Source organism: Lissotriton vulgaris, chromosome 1_1 (assembly GCF_964263255.1).
Source record: "Lissotriton vulgaris chromosome 1_1, aLisVul1.2, whole genome shotgun sequence".
Classification (NCBI taxonomy): Eukaryota; Metazoa; Chordata; class Amphibia; order Caudata; family Salamandridae; genus Lissotriton; species Lissotriton vulgaris.
In genome coordinates this window covers 1544412546-1544428150 of record NC_141685.1, presented here as the reverse complement: position 1 = coordinate 1544428150, position 15605 = coordinate 1544412546, and the positions used below count along the sequence as shown (strand labels likewise).

At 44.7% G+C, this 15605-nt stretch overlaps 1 protein-coding gene across 1 annotated transcript in view; it reads right to left on the bottom strand.

The window, feature by feature from the left end:
• The window catches only part of RLIG1 (RNA 5'-phosphate and 3'-OH ligase 1), a 199569-nt gene extending 192554 nt beyond the window's left edge, over window positions 1-7015 (bottom strand). Inside the window, exon 1 of the mRNA XM_086918000.1 lies at window positions 6807-7015. Coding sequence (XP_086774126.1) covers window positions 6807-6896 — 90 coding nt within the window. The 5' untranslated portion in view covers window positions 6897-7015. The remainder of the gene's footprint in view (window positions 1-6806) is intronic.
• Window positions 7016-15605: the final 8590 nt, after the last annotated feature.

Below are 15605 nucleotides of genomic sequence, written 5' to 3'. Positions count from 1 at the left end.
ATATGTGGCACCAGTTGCTAAGATCACAGAAACATTTAGGGTGGAAGTCGTGTCTTATGCAGACGACACGTAACTGTTGGTGGCTTTGGCACAGCCTAAGGAGCAGGTCACTATTAATTTTAGGTCATGTCTGCAGGAATTGGCGGCCTGGATGGCCAATAACTGCCTCAAACTGAATGGAAACAAGATGGAGGTCTTGATTGTGGGGAAGGCTCCTTCAGTGTGGACCTCGGCATAGTGGCCTCCAGTGCTGGGTCCTCTACCTACTCCCAGTGATCAAGTGAGGAACCTAGGGGTGTGGATCGATGATAAGATCTCGTTCGAGTACCACACCAAACGAGTGACAGGCATATGCTTTGGCACTCTGAGGGTCCTCAGGAAGACACTGGACTATTTGCCATTCACAGCCAGGAAGACTATGGTCCATGCATTAATAACATTGAGGCTGGACTATGGGAATGTCCTTTATTTGGGAGCCAGTGTTAAATGCACTCAGAGGTTGCAGAGTACACAAAATGCGGCGGCCCGCCTGGTCTTAATGCTGCCTAAAAGAGCCTCTTCAAAGAGAGCACTGAAAGCATTGCACTGGCTTCCAATTAAGGAACGTGTGGCATTCAAAGCCCTCTGTGTCGTCCACTGTATCCTACAGGGGAAAGGACCCACTTACCTTCACAACCTGCTTAGGCCATACCACCTGACCCGCAAATTGAAATATAGTGGGACGGGGATGGTGCAGATTCCTAAATTTAGCAGAGTAAGAATGGGAGGGCATTCCTTTCGTGTCCTGGTAGCTCAACAATGGAACAGACTCCCTCTGGGGCTCCGGCTGGAGAAGTCAGAGCTGGCATTCCGCAAAAAGCTGAAAACATACCTGTTTCCTAAAGACTAGGGCTGGGCTTTGATATGGCCGGGTGGGCAGAATTAGCAGCTGAGTTGCTTTACTTGGCCGTCCTACAGCACGGGGACACACTAGTACAGTGTAACCAGGCGCTTTACAAACTTTATTATTATTATTATTCTCCTGATCCCTCCATCTCCCCCGAGACACTCAGTACTTTCAGGTAGGATTCTCAGTTGCCTTTCTGTTGCAGTTTGGCGACTGCAAGGCAAAGATTAGAAGCTTTAGGTTGTTTTCCTGCTGTAGCGCTTTCTTTCATGAGTTTGAGAAACCTCAGTACTTTCAAGCCATATTCGGGACACTGGAGACATCTCAACACTTGGTGTGTTTTAAGAAAAATGGTTGCTTCTTCATGCAAGGAAGGATTCTCTGAATCTAGAGAGATGCATTTCTGATAGGGTTATCAGTGTCTATATTGTGTAGCCAATGGGCAGCGATCAGGGCCATAAAGGGCGATTCTATTGAAGCATTTGACTCTATAGCCTCAGGGCTCTTAAGAAGTTTTTTTCCTCAAATGCCTTGTGGTTCCGACTCTGGTTCTCTCCTGGAATCTACCACTGGTTTTGGCTGCTCTTCAGTGTTCCCCATTTGAACCATTAGAGTCAGTTTCACTAAAAGTCTTGAAACAAAGGGGCCTAGCAGAAACAGGACCGTCTGATAAAGAGTCGGCGGTCCCGCTGCCAATATTACGAAGCGTCCGCCTTCAGGGCGTTCAGAAAGTCTATTTTTTCTAATGTGGCTTGTGCTGTTGGCTGCACCACAAGCCACAATAGAAAAAATACACTTTAAAAACATCCATGCACGTGTGACGGGCACACAGGTGCCCCCAGGCCTCAAAGCGGAGGCCACAGGGGATGGGGGCCCTGCTAGGGGCCCCAAAAATTACTTTCCAACAGCCTTTCCTTGTTGGAAAGACCGATGTTGAAAGGCTGTCAGAAAGTGACATCTTAACCCCGACGGCAGTGCCGGAGGAGGCATCGCCATCATTTGGGGATTATCTGTCCGACCGAAGCCCCGACGGGCACCGTGAGCCTGTCAGAAGCAGAGCTGAATTCACTCCGACCGCCAGTATCATAACACGGCGGTCGGATGGAAACCTCTGATTTCAGGGGGAAAGTCCCCAACAAAATGTCAGATGGCTTTCTGCCAGAAATTATAATGAGGCCCATTTTTTAGGTCTCTCCTGACCCAGCGCATGCGCTGATCTGGCGAGACTTTTAGTAAGGGCTTTCAAAAAATGCTACCTGGCCAGCCTACAGCTTACGTGCATGTGTTCGGGCTTACGAGCAGATGAATCATATGGCTTTCCTCGTCATGCTCATAAAGCACCCACACAGCTCCCGGGCCCGGGCTTGTTTTAAATTGCAGCGTGAGCACCTTCTTGTTTTATTCTATTTCCAGTTTTTCTGTAGCGTATGTAAACAATAACTAAAAAACCCTGAATAGCGTGAGATAAAGAGCGTGCAGCAAGTACACCGTTAAGTATATTTGTCCTCTCTTCAAACAAAGTTTGATGCCTATTCCTGAGCAATGCTTGCATGTCAGTGACGTATGTGCCCCCAATTTAAATTACTTTTATGCAACATCAGAAGGCTACGCTGAAAATCTGGCAAGGACTGTTTTTATTTTATTGACTACCGTTTGCCGACCCGGTTATATGTTGTTTATATATTATGTTTAAGTGTGACCCGATCACGATAACCATAGACATAGGAGTAGGACTCTGGTTTGGTAGCCACTCCCAGCATAGGACTAAAATGACTACTCCCTTACAAAAGATTATAATAACAAAGAACTCACTGACAACGTTATATACACTCCCATACAAACCTAATGGCGAGGTGTCTACTCCACAAGTTATTAAAATCATAAATGCTGTTTAATGGTTATCAGGAAGTGAATGTGAAATGCACATTATGTAATCTATTTGCATAATACCTCACAGAGACACTACAAGGACTTGCTGAGTGAAGAACTGATTGGGTCTGTAAATCGTGCCATTGGTATTCATGAATCTGCAAGGGCATCTGACCCCTTTTACAGCTTTTTTACAATGTCACACTTGACTTGGCCTTCATCTCACAAAACAAAGCATGCCTGCAAGGATAATGTAAAATGGCACATGCCATTGATACAACACTTTGGCATGCGGTCTAAAGTCATGCTTTACTGCTACCCGTTTCTCTGATGAACAAGCATTGGCATAGCCAATAGGTCTCGCCTTTGGGACCTTATAAGTGCTTAGCCATGCAACAGTTAATGTTGTTGCACCAAGGATATTGTGCAGCATACCTAAACACTTATAAGGTCCCAAAGGCGAGGCCTTTTGGCTATGCCAATGCTTGTTTCCATTGTGGCTATTTCCACAAGGCCTATCCAGCCATAGAACCCTATTTGCATTTTTTTTTCAGGACAAGGTAGTTCTAAGACTCAATCCTTCCTTCTCAAAGTTTCATTTTATTCCTCTTATCCCAAGATCTGGTTTACCAGTGTTTTTTCCTTGTCCTTCTAATGAAGAATGTATTTACCATCTTCTGGATGTACATATGGCTTTGTCTATTTATCTGCAAAAAGCAGCCCTAGTTCGTACAGTAGACTTCATGTTTGTCACATTTGGTATGATAAAGGTACCCTCCCTTTGACTTCTACTCTCACTAGACGGGTGAGAATGACCATTTTTTGGCCTATCAAAAATTAAACGTTCCTATTCACTCTTTTATGCAGGGTTGGTTCACTAGGAGTATGTCTGCTTTGTGGGCAGCTGTTAAAAGGAGCTTTTCTAAAGGATATATGTGCAGCATCAACATAGTCCTCCACAAATACTTTAATTTCACACTACAAATTGAGAATAGGGAGGGAGTGTCTTCTTTTGGTTCAGCTGTGTTGTCTGCAGCACAATAAGTTTCTGTTTTCATGCAATAAATTTGCACAAGCAGTTATGTGTGCTGCGTGCATTTTCGGAAACAATTTTTCACATGGCTTGGGTATGCACTCAACCCGTGAGCACTATGACAAGGAAGATAGGCGAAGAAGGTAATGCTCAGATTACTTACTGTTAATTTTCACTACTCCGAATCATAGTCTTCCTTCTAATAGTCCTACTTTCCCACCCTCCTCTCCATTTGGAAATTGTTGGATAGGTAAAAAAATTTTGATTTTGAAAAACAATTCTTGATTATTACAGGAAGATCATCTACTATGGCCCTCCTTTTCATCACAATTTAGGGTTAGGAGATACCAGTAGCATGTTTTTTTAAATAAGTGTAGATCTGTTCTACACGGAGCTGCAGCTCAATCCGTGAGTGCTGTGACGAGGAAAACTAGGACTCCGAGTAAGTAGTACATTCTGACAGAGAAGACAGACTCATACCTGCCAACTTGAACAACAATCTCACAGTGTGAGGAGGGGGTGGGGCCTCGTGCCGAGAAGGACCTAAGATGTTAATCAACAGTGGTCCCTAGAACAAGGATTAATTTCTTAAATGAATATAGACTCAATAGCAACTATATTTTGGGGACATGTCCAGCCGGACAGAGGTTTAATTTTTACTTGATCAATAATATTTGACAGTTTTAACAAAACAATACATAAAGTGGGACACAAGCCTGTGTCCTAGTTAGCAATATACAAACAGGGAGGGAGGGAACCAACAGGGGGTTCAGGCACAGCTGACGGTTTGTTACACAAGGAAATGCAAAATGACACAACAAAGCAACAAATCGCGGGTTACACCTTTACAATTTCAATGAACCCTTGTTTTGACATGTATAAGGTGCTTTTTAGGTGTTGACCGCGTTTCGATCCATCCATGAGGATATCCGGATCATCATCAGGACAAGGGATACATGCCTATAATTGTATTAGCCTGTTTATCCCAAAGATTAAGGGGTTATAGGTACGCTCATGGGCAGAAATTAAGGGGCTGTCCAGCCTGGGGAAGGTGTTCAGCGTAGTATACAGGGCTGATTTCCAAGGCGCAATGGCGATGATTTAATCGGCGGTGTTCGTGCTGCTGGCTTGGATGGGGCAGGTGTGGAGGGAGCCGGTGGGATGAGCCGGTGAGAAGCGCTCAATCGCGGGGTCTGTATCCAGGCAGAATCGCCATTGTGGATGAGGCATGGACCGTTCAATCGCAGCATCTCATCTGTGTGAATGCACCTAGGAGGCACTTTTGAACCACAACCAGCCCCCAAGCCCCCTCTATCCCCCCCAAAAAAATTTACAATTAAAAAGCTAGCTGAGGCTGGTGCCGAAGTCTTGCCGTGTTTTTTCATATCTTAATGGACATCTGCAATTCAAAGCGTCTCAAAAACGAGCTACAAACCTCTATTTACTGTGGTTTCCAGATTGTTGTCCCTGCCTCAGTGTGATATTGGCTCCTCACCGGGTGATGGGAGCAGATATAGTGTGTCACACTATGGCACCAAGTATATTGGCAGGTATACAGACTGACATTTCTTTGCAACATGTAGTCTCCCACTGCATCTTAAAATATTTTTAAGGTTTCATGTAGTAAACAAACCTTGCATTCGGGTTTCTCAAATAGCTGACAGAGCTCGAGAACGTGGGGAGGAGCTTGGGCCACACCTACTGCCTTTGGAACTGGAAAACCAGGTGCGGTCCCGGAGTAGGCTCATCATTTAGTGGTGCTAGGCAATTCGCTTTATTTGTCCATGTCTAGAAAATGAATGTGACCTTGTATAATGTAACTGGTGCTCATATAGAGTGCAGCACTCCTATACATTAGAGTTGAGGTCCTACTATGTATAACAATTAGATTAAAAAAAATAAAAATTATTATTATTACCTTGTGTAAAATAACCTGGTACACAAATCGCTTCTGTGCCCTCGGGTTGACTTCACGCTATTTCAGGGCTTTAAGTGGGCTGGGTCTGAGCACTGGCATTTTTTTTAAGGGGGGCCTCGAAATGGGTCTCTATCGGGCTCTGTTTTGTGCCCTGGCACAGGCGGCCTGCTTTTTTCCGGACTGCAGTGACAGCAGGCAAATCGATGTGCGTGTGCTCACACTGCTCACTTCTCAGTCGTGGAGAAGTTATGGCAAGACATCATGCCTGGTGAGCGTTGTAACGGGGCTCTTTTTGAGACTCAGGAGCAGCAACATTGTCATGGTGTCACGAGGGCTTTAAGTGGAAGCTTTTTCAATATTCTATACTAGCCATAGTTGCTGCTGATTTATCTTATGCAACTAACAACCATTGACAAAGCCAATAGTCCTGACTTGTTGTAGGTATGATGTTACTTGTTGTATCATATCTGAATGCAATGACAGAAACAGCAAAATACAAGTAGGGTGGCACACTATGTTATGCACAGATTTTTTTAGTTTGTGTGTTTACACCACGCCCTCGATTGCATTGGCCACGCCCCTTTGAGAGCCCCTCCCCCCCACACACAAGTTTCTTCATCCCACTTAAAGCCCTGCGCTATATGAAACTGAAATCAAAATAACTGGCAGTGAGAAATCGCATAAAATATAGTAGAGTTGTGTGGCTGCGCATGTCAGTCGCTACGGGTTGTGACCCTTCACAGCTGTAAATAATACCTTGTTATACACTTGGACACTGCTGAGATGGAATACACTCTCTAGAGAAAGGGCCGTATTCCTACGTGAAACTATTCGGGGTTTGAAATGCCACATAAGCATCAAGCAAGCGCTCCAACCATCCTCACAAACTAGTATATCAGCACTACCAGGCTGTCTTTATTATCTTCAAAACAATTGCTAGATCCAACTGGACCATACACGCTTCTATTGCGGAAGACCAAAAGGAAACCAGCTAGGGCGAATAGGAGCTTGACAAGAGCGCCCTCTGTCGGTAAGATCCCTCACTTTCCCCCACCTGCAGCTACCTCGACCGCTGTTCCAGAACCACAGATCTCCTTTACCTGGTTCTCCCTCTTGTGCGAGGGTTCCTCCTTCACCTCCGTCAGGAATAAGCAGGAGATCTTCCGCTGTACGGAGCCGGGACGTTGCATGTCTCTTTCTGCTCAGCTCGCACTACCCGTTCTAGAAACAAACGACAAGGACTGCAGAAGCATGGCGACTCGGAATGATCCAAACTAGTCTGGAGCGCGCGAATGCTTACTTGCGTACTGTGGCGGCCATGTTAAGTGTGTTTAAGTTACCGAAAGGTCGAACCTGTTTTCTCCTATGAGGCTTTTTTTTTACGGAACTATGGCTAAAAATGCCATCCTCTACGCATTTCTTTTTTCCCCAATACCCCCACTTATAGCTTTTTCGCCGCCGTTCCTTGCTTGCTACGAACAACAGCAGGACATTGTTATTGTTATTGCCGGTATTCTGTCCTGAGCGGCAGACATTATAGAGCCAGGCGGTCTGTTTACAAAATTTTTGATCAGCAGTTTCTGGACGATAAATACCCCTCTGCATGTTTACACTGCTGTAACTGTATACTACCACAGCAGGACATGTCCAGTACGTAAGCGCAGATGCCAAATGTTCAGTTTGCTTTTGTGTTAAAGCTCCATGCCTATGCCTATGTCTGTGTGTGTGACACAATGAGTGGCATGTCATCTTGAATAGAACAAAACGTTTATGTCATATAATGACGAAACTTACAGAAAATACCACTTTTGTGTAATATAATGCGGTAGAAATTGCCCTCTTGTGCAATGTAATGATCTAAAACTGCCTCAAAATATTTAATTCCAAAATATGCATTTACATAAAGCTATTTCATGAAGTGACATAAAAAACAAGCATTGGCATAGCCAATAGGTATCGCCTTTGGGATCTTATAAGTGTTTAGCCATGCAACAGTTGATGTTGTTGCACCAAGTATATAGTGCTGCATAACTAAATACGTGTTAAGCCGACAAACCTCTTGTGGGACGCTGTGCCATTCTGTTGTTCTGCCCGCACTGCTCTGTTTGGACTGGGACTCGCTGCAGCGCCTTGCCGCACCCGCTTCGTGGCACTTTCTTAGGAGCTGCTTCTTGGGCTGCCTGCTCGAGGGGGAAGAAGGTAATCTGCCTCAGGTGTGAGCGCTGCAGGGACTCGCTTGTCTAGGAGTCCCTGCGTGACCCGAGTCAGCTGGTCTGCGCACCCTGAGAGCCCCTCCCCCAGGCCGGTAACCAGGATTTAAGTGCCCTCCCTCCCTGACATCTGTGGGTTACGTGTTAAGCCGACAAACCTCCTGTGGGACGCTGTGCCATTCTGTTGTTCTGCCCGCACTGCTCTGTTTGGACTGGGACTCGCTGCAGCGCCTTGCCGCTTCGTGGCGCTTTCTTGGGAGCTGCTTCTTGGACTGCCTGCTCGAGGGGGAAGAAGGTAATCTGCCTCAGGTGTGAGCGCTGCAGGGACTCGCTTGTCCAGGAGTCTGTAGTATTCTGGGTTTAGTATTTATGTTACTGCACTTCTCTGCTTCTAGCTACTCAGCCAGTGTGTGTTCCAGATTAGAATGTGAGTGTGATTGACTTGGATGGAATGCTTGTGTGACTGGTATGAGGGTTGGCAGTTGGAGTATGGGCTGAGTAGCTAGGAGGCTGCTCCTGGTGGGGCTGCTTGTTTCAGCATAATACTTCCTGTAACTAATCTATGGCTGAATAAACCTTCTTCAAATCTCAACTACGACTGCCTCGGCTACTTCATTGCTTGTAAATATGGTCTTACATACTACATTATTCATGGCGACGATCTGGAGACTTTCCTGCGCAAGATTTGCCTATTTACAAGAGTTGGGAGTTTCCTGCAACTGAACTGGAACAAGCATCTATCATTTCTAAGTAAGGAACCTGTACAAGCACCAAAAGTAGCCCCACCAGTGCCGAACACCAGGCAGCCCTAGTCAAGTTGTGCTTTCAAGTCATCTTAAACAAGGTTTCTGAGTAGAAAATCATCACTCAAGCTACCTACGTGACGCAGAAGAAACTACCTCTAACATAGTGCCTTGTAAGCTACAATCTATGTCTACTGAAGCAAGCAGTTCAGCAAAGAACTTGACCTTGAAACCAAGGTAATCGTTTTTTTTCTGAATTAAGAGACTAGTGTTTTGAAAAGACTTTCATTTTACTCCAAAATACTTTCATTTATCTCAAGATGTTGGATGTGTTACCATCTTCATGTGCGAGTTCTTGTCTGTTCGAGCGCTGACTGTCGCAGCAATTTAAACAGTGTGCCAGCATCCCTGCCTGTTCAAGAAATGAGCTATTTCTTGTGGAAAATGACTGTCTCTTTCAGTGTCCGAATTTGTTTTGTACGAATGTACGTGGTCCTGATACTAGTCTCTTCAAGATTGCTCCGCACAGAGTGACATTTTCAAACCAAAAGTTGTTTTCCTGACACCTGAAGGTTTAATACACTCTGTGGTGTTAAAACCGAGGCAATTCTGGGCGAAGTCAAGTTGAGCCCTGGGTGTGTTTTCACTGTGTGGAAATCGTGTGGACTTTTGAATCGAGTTGCATGTTTTGACTTTGTTTAATTCACTGATGAGACTTTGGCTATGTCGCACGTTTCAACTGCCAGTTCAAAATTCAAATGAAACTTTGCTCGCGCTTACCTTGGAGAAATTCTTGGGTCCTGCGTAGTCTCTTGTCATTTCTTCATCTCCTCTACAATCTTCATTGTGACGCATTACTTCCAGCGCTGCCTCTGGCTGGCGTCTTGGCGCACGTTGCTGCAATGAGCCACCCAGCATTACGCCGATTACGTGCTGCCATTTTCAAGCTGTGTGCTGCAGCCACTCAACACTGTTACGTTTGGAGGATTCATCCAGCTCTGACACAAACTCTCGTCACAAAATGGTTTTGTCTTACAGGTCAGACAAGCCCTTTTATTTTCACGAATTATCTGCATATTGGAGCCCATGTCGATCGTTTTTTGGGAACTTTTAAACATGTATTTATTTTTTGTTTAATTCGTGCACATTGGAGAGCATGTCCATCGATGTTATTAACTTAAAAGAAGACCTTCCGTCCATTGTCGATCGTTTTTTGGGAACTTTTAAACATGTATTTATTTTTTGTTTAATTCGTGCACATTGGAGAGCATGTCCATCGATGTTATTAACTTAAAAGAAGACCTTCCGTCCATTGTCGGCCGTCATTTCACACAAAGCTTTAATAAAATCTGTATCATTAAGACATTTTACCATTCTTGGAACCTTCAGGGAGCAATTTCAAGACATTTCTTTATGGTTCCTGGTAAAGCATTCAAGGAATTTACGGAGCATTTTTCACGAGTGCTGACTGGAATCATTCTGAGTTAAAAATACTACTCTGCTGTGCAATGCTGTCATCTTGTGGTCTTATCACATTTCTGTTTCAGTATTTCAGTTGATGGAAGCATCATTGAGTTTATGTAAATTTTAGCTTGACACTACAGTCTCTTTGAGAGTACAGATTACACCTTTGACTGTGGTTAATTTATGTGCATATTTTTAACTTTCAGAATGTTCAATTTTTGAAATGTATAAGAAATGTGACATTTCACTTATGTTGGGTTCTCTCACCCTTATGTCTACACTGCTTTTACGCTTGTGTCACTTTTCATTTGTGGGTTCTCTCACCCTTATGTCTACACTGCTTTTACGCTTGTGTCACTTTTCATTTGTGGGTTCTCTCACCCTCTTCGTTTAGGGTTTACTCACCCTCTTTTCACTGAATTAGTTTGGTACATGAGTTCTCCCACTCATGTTTGCGCTAAGTATTAGTTAAGGGTTCTCTCACCCTCATTTGCATTATGGTATCCCTGTTTTTGGGATGGTTTTAGGTCGCAATCCTATTTCCCCTCATGGTTTTACCATATGTTAACCCTCATGTCTGGGTTATAGGGTCTAGTCTTTGTTTTCGACTTTACCTTCTCTACCTCTATTGGACACCTTTGTTGTACGTTTATTGCGTGCTTGTCGCACTGTGCGAATTTCTCTTTTGTGTCCAGTGTGTAAGACGCCCTGTGCATCTCATTTTTGTGTGTAGTCATTATTTGGCTCACTTTTCCTTGTGTAAGCTTATTGTGCTTCACTCTTCCTATGTGTTTGTTTCACATTGTGCTGCTCTCTAATAAAAGAGAGAGGGACCCCAGGACCAAAGGGATAGGGTTCCACAATTGACGCAAGTCAGAAATTAATTCCCTTTGGGCGAATTAACGTTAATACATAGGTACTTACAGACAGACAGTAAACTTACCAATACCAAAAAGTAACAAGGAAGCAATGAAAATAGTGAAAAACTCAATACACGTGAAAACACTATGGAAAATTAAATCTTCAGACAATTTATTAACATACATTACATTTGTTAAAAATTGGGAAACACATACAGGACGGAACAATAATAAATAAAATCAACATTCCAATAAAAAAGGAGCTACAGGAAAAAGGACTAAACTAAAAAAAAACAGTTATTTTGAATTTTCCTTAATTTCTAATTCCAAATTCGCTCCTTAAGCATCGACGCGTTTTGGCGGTACAGTCAATATATAGCCGCCTTCATCAGGGTAATTGTACAAATGTTTCCCAATACTTCTCAGGTAAACAAGGGGTCTTTCAGTGTATCATAAGGGGTATACTGCCTCCTTATCCTTTGCAGGAGATATTCGTCCAGCGAATTATCTTCTTAATATAAACAGTGTTCTAAATTAAAAGAATGGCGAAATCATTATCATATTTCCAATTTCAGTAACACATCCAGCATAATGGCTGAGAAAAAAGGTTTAAAATTAGTATACACCAAGCACGCGGTAAGGCAAAGGAAATGTGCACAGGATACCGATTCCCAAATAGGTTCGAGGCGTTACAGCGTCTAGCCGTTAGAAGGAGCAGACTACCACGCGGGACGTTTTTCAGCTGAAATAAGGAGGATAGACACGGAGGAAATTATCTCGTGTCCCGGGTATCTATCCGCAACCTGGAACCTCACAACGCGGTAACGCCTCGAACCTATTTGGGAATCCGTATCCTGTGCACATTTCCTTTGCCTTACCGCGTGCTTGGTGTATACTAATTTTAAACCTTTTTTCTCAGCCATTATGCTGGATGTGTTACTGAAATTGGAAATATGATAATGATTTCGCCATTCTTTTAATTTAGAACAATGTTTATATTAAGAAGATAATTCGCTGGACGAATATCTCCTGCAAAGGATAAGGAGGCAGTATACCCCTTATGATACACTGAAAGACCCCTTGTTTACCTGAGAAGTATTGGGAAACATTTGTACAATTACCCTGATGAAGGCGGCTATATATTGACTATACCGCCGAAACGCGTCAATGCTTAAGGAGCGAATTTGGAATTAGAAATTAAGGAAAATTCAAAATAACTGTTTTATTTGAGTTTAGTCCTTTTTCCTGTAGCTCCTTTTTTATTGGAATGTTGATTTTATTTATTATTGTTCCGTCCTGTATGTGTTTCCCAATTTTTAACAAATGTAATGTATGTTAATAAATTGTCAGAAGATTTAATTTTCCATAGTGTTTTCACGTGTATTGAGTTTTTCACTATTTTCATTGCTTCCTTGTTACTTTTTGGTATTGGTAAGTTTACTGTCTGTCTGTAAGTACCTATGTATTAACGTTAATTCGCCCAAAGGGAATTAATTTCTGACTTGCGTCACAATGTGCTGCACCTTTTCGTGCCGCTGGTGTTTAGGGTTTTGTCCTTTTAACACCTTCGTCTATGGGTAGCCCATATTTTCTGTGTTCCTCTCATGAGGAGTGGAATTGTTTTGCCACATTGTGCTGCACCTGTCCGTGCCGCTTGTGTGCTTGGGTCCTGTCCCTTGTTACACTTTCTTCTTTTTGGTTATGGGTAACCCCATATTTTCAGTGTTCCTCTCATGAGGAGTGGAATTGTTTTCCCACATTGTGCTGCACCTTCCCGTGCTGTGTGTGTTTTCTTGGGTTTGTCCTTGGTTACACCTTCGTTCATGGGTTAGTCCCATGTCTCCTTAGTTCCTCTCTTGAGGAGTGGCCTTGTTTGCCACAGTCTACCTTCATGAAGACGTTTTCTTCATGTTAGGTCTTGCTCACTTGTTGTTTGTGAGTTCGTCTCTAATATTTCCTTTTTCTTTTTCTTCAGTATTAAAGGAGGAGGATGGTGTCAGTTTTAGTGTCTACTGTCTCTTTCTTCCTTCTTTCTTGGTTTTTGTCTGCTTACCCTCTCGTGGTGTGAAGTCCTTCTCATCCCTTGGTTTACGGATACATTTTACGATTGTATACCCTGTTTGTGGATAGTTTTCTTCTTCGATCTCTGGTTCTCCTTTGTTTTCCAATTCGAGAGGGAGAGGATATGTAGTATTCTGGGTTTAGTATTTATGTTACTGCACTTCTCTGCTTCTAGCTACTCAGCCAGTGTGAGTGTTCCAGATTAGAATGTGAGTGTGATTGACTTGGATGGAATGATTGTGTGACTGGTATGAGGGTTGGCAGTTGGAGTATGGGCTGAGTAGCTAGGAAGCTGCTCCTGGTGGGGCTGCTTGTTCCAGCATAATACTTCCTGTAACTAATCTATGGCTGAATAAACCTTCTTCAAATCTCAACTACGACTGCCTCGGCTACTTCATTGCTTGTAAATATGGTCTTACATACTACAGAGTCCCTGCGTGACCCGAGTCAGCTGGTCTGCGCACCCTGAGAGCCCCGCCCCCAGGCCGGTAACCAGGATTTAAGTGCCCTCCCTCCCTGACATCTGTGGGTTACGTGTTAAGCCGACAAACCTCCTGTGGGACGCTGTGCCATTCTGTTGTTCTGCCCGCACTGCTCTGTTTGGACTGGGACTCGCTGCAGCGCCTTGCCGCACCCGCTTTGCGGGTGCCGCTTCGTGGCACTTTCTTGGGAGCTGCTTCTTGGGCTGCCTGCTTGAGGGGGAAGAAGGTAATCTGCCTCAGGTGTGAGCGCTGCAGGGACTCGCTTGTCCAGGAGTCCCTGCGTGATACGAGTCAGCTGGTCTGCGCACCCTGAGAGCCCCGCCCCCAGGCCGTCACGTACTCTGTTTAATTAACTCACTTTACCGCTGCGGGGACGCGAGGCGGACACCGGGCTAAGCCCGGGCAAAGGGCGGGCCCTCGGTAGCCCTCAGAGGCAAGAGGAGGCTGGGCTGGGCCTATACTCTAACACGTTGCCCAGGACTATTTGTTTGTACAATTTGCTAGCTTACCATGGCCTTGAATCTTGAAAAACTTATACCCGTAAAGGCAGGGAGAATTAGTAAAGGTATAATATATAGCTACTTTACTAAGGTTGCTCCAGATATAGAAAGGGAGAGTGCATTGGCTGAGCGCAGGGCTGAGCGACGTCGCTCTGTTGAATGTATGAAAAATAGAACTCCCTTGGATTTTTTTAAACAAACCACTCCATTTGATGTAAGCTCCCATATTGAAAATGAGGACCCTTTATCTATAGATAGCGTTCCTATGCTCTTGCGAGATATGTCCCCCAGTGGCGTAACGAAACTTGAGGGGGCCCCCTGCAAACTACATGGAGGGCCCCCCCCCCGCCAGTCTCCGTGCTTATCTAGAGCTCTCAGGCCTGCGACCCGCCATACTGCAGGCGATGCGGGGCTATTGTTACGCCACTGTCACCAATACAGCTGTTGTAAGTAACACTGGATGGTGGAGTTAAAGGTTGGGCTTAGTCTGCCAGCAGGCTATCATAGGTGGTGGTCCATTCATTACAGGTCCCTGCCATCAGTAGGCCGGGGACGTTTGCCCAATTTTAGGTGGGTTTCCTGAAGCAGACTCCTGTCATGATATACATCGGGCCCACTCATCATTCAGTTTTGACAAAAGTGCATCCACTGCTCCTTCTCATTTCCGTTTTAAAACATTAGACAATGCCACAATGCAGTATTTCAAAGGCAGATGAAACTACAAAGAGCACATTTTGAGAATACATTTTTATTAGTAGACAATAGCAATCTTAAGAGGCATTGCATAGCTTCATACACACTTTGACCCCAATTCCATCACAGTCTCTCTCTCTCTCAGTCAGTCTCTCTCTCTCTCAGTCAGCCAGTCTCTCTCTCCCAGCCAGCCAGTCTCTCTCTCTCTCTCAGCCTGCCAGTCTCTCTCTCTCTGTCAGCCAGTCTCTCTCTCTCTCAGTCAGCCAGTCACTCTTTCTCTCAGTCAGCCAGTCTCTCTTTCTCTCAGTCAGCCAGTCTCTCTCAGTCAGCCAGTCTCTCTCTCTCTCAGTCAGCCAGTCTCTCTCTCTCTCAGTCAGCCAGTCTCTCTCTCAGTCAATCAGTCTATCTCGCAGTCAGCCTCTCTCTTAGTCAGTCTCTTGCAGTCAGTCTATCTCTCTCAGTCAGTCAGTCTCTGCCTCTCTCTCTGTCTCTCTCTGTCAGTCAGTATCTCTCTACCGCAGTCAGTCAGTCTGTCAGTCAGTCAGTCTCTCTCTCAGTCAGCCAGTCTCTATCTCTCTCTCAGTTTCTCAGCCAGTCAGTCTCTCGGTCAGTGAGTATTCAGTCTCTGAGTCAGTCAGTCAGTCAGTCTACTCTCCACTCTCAACTCTCTCTCTCAACTCTGTCTACTCTGTCTCCACTGTCTCTCTCCACTCCCCTCTCTCTCTACTCCCCTCTCTCTCCACTGCCTCACTCTCTCCACTGCCTCACTCTCTCTCCACTCCCTCCCCCTCTCCCTCCCCCTCTCTACTCCCTCTCCCTCTCCACTGCCTCACTCCCCCTCCCTCTCCCTCTCCCTCTCCACTCCCTCTCCACTCCCTCTCCCTCT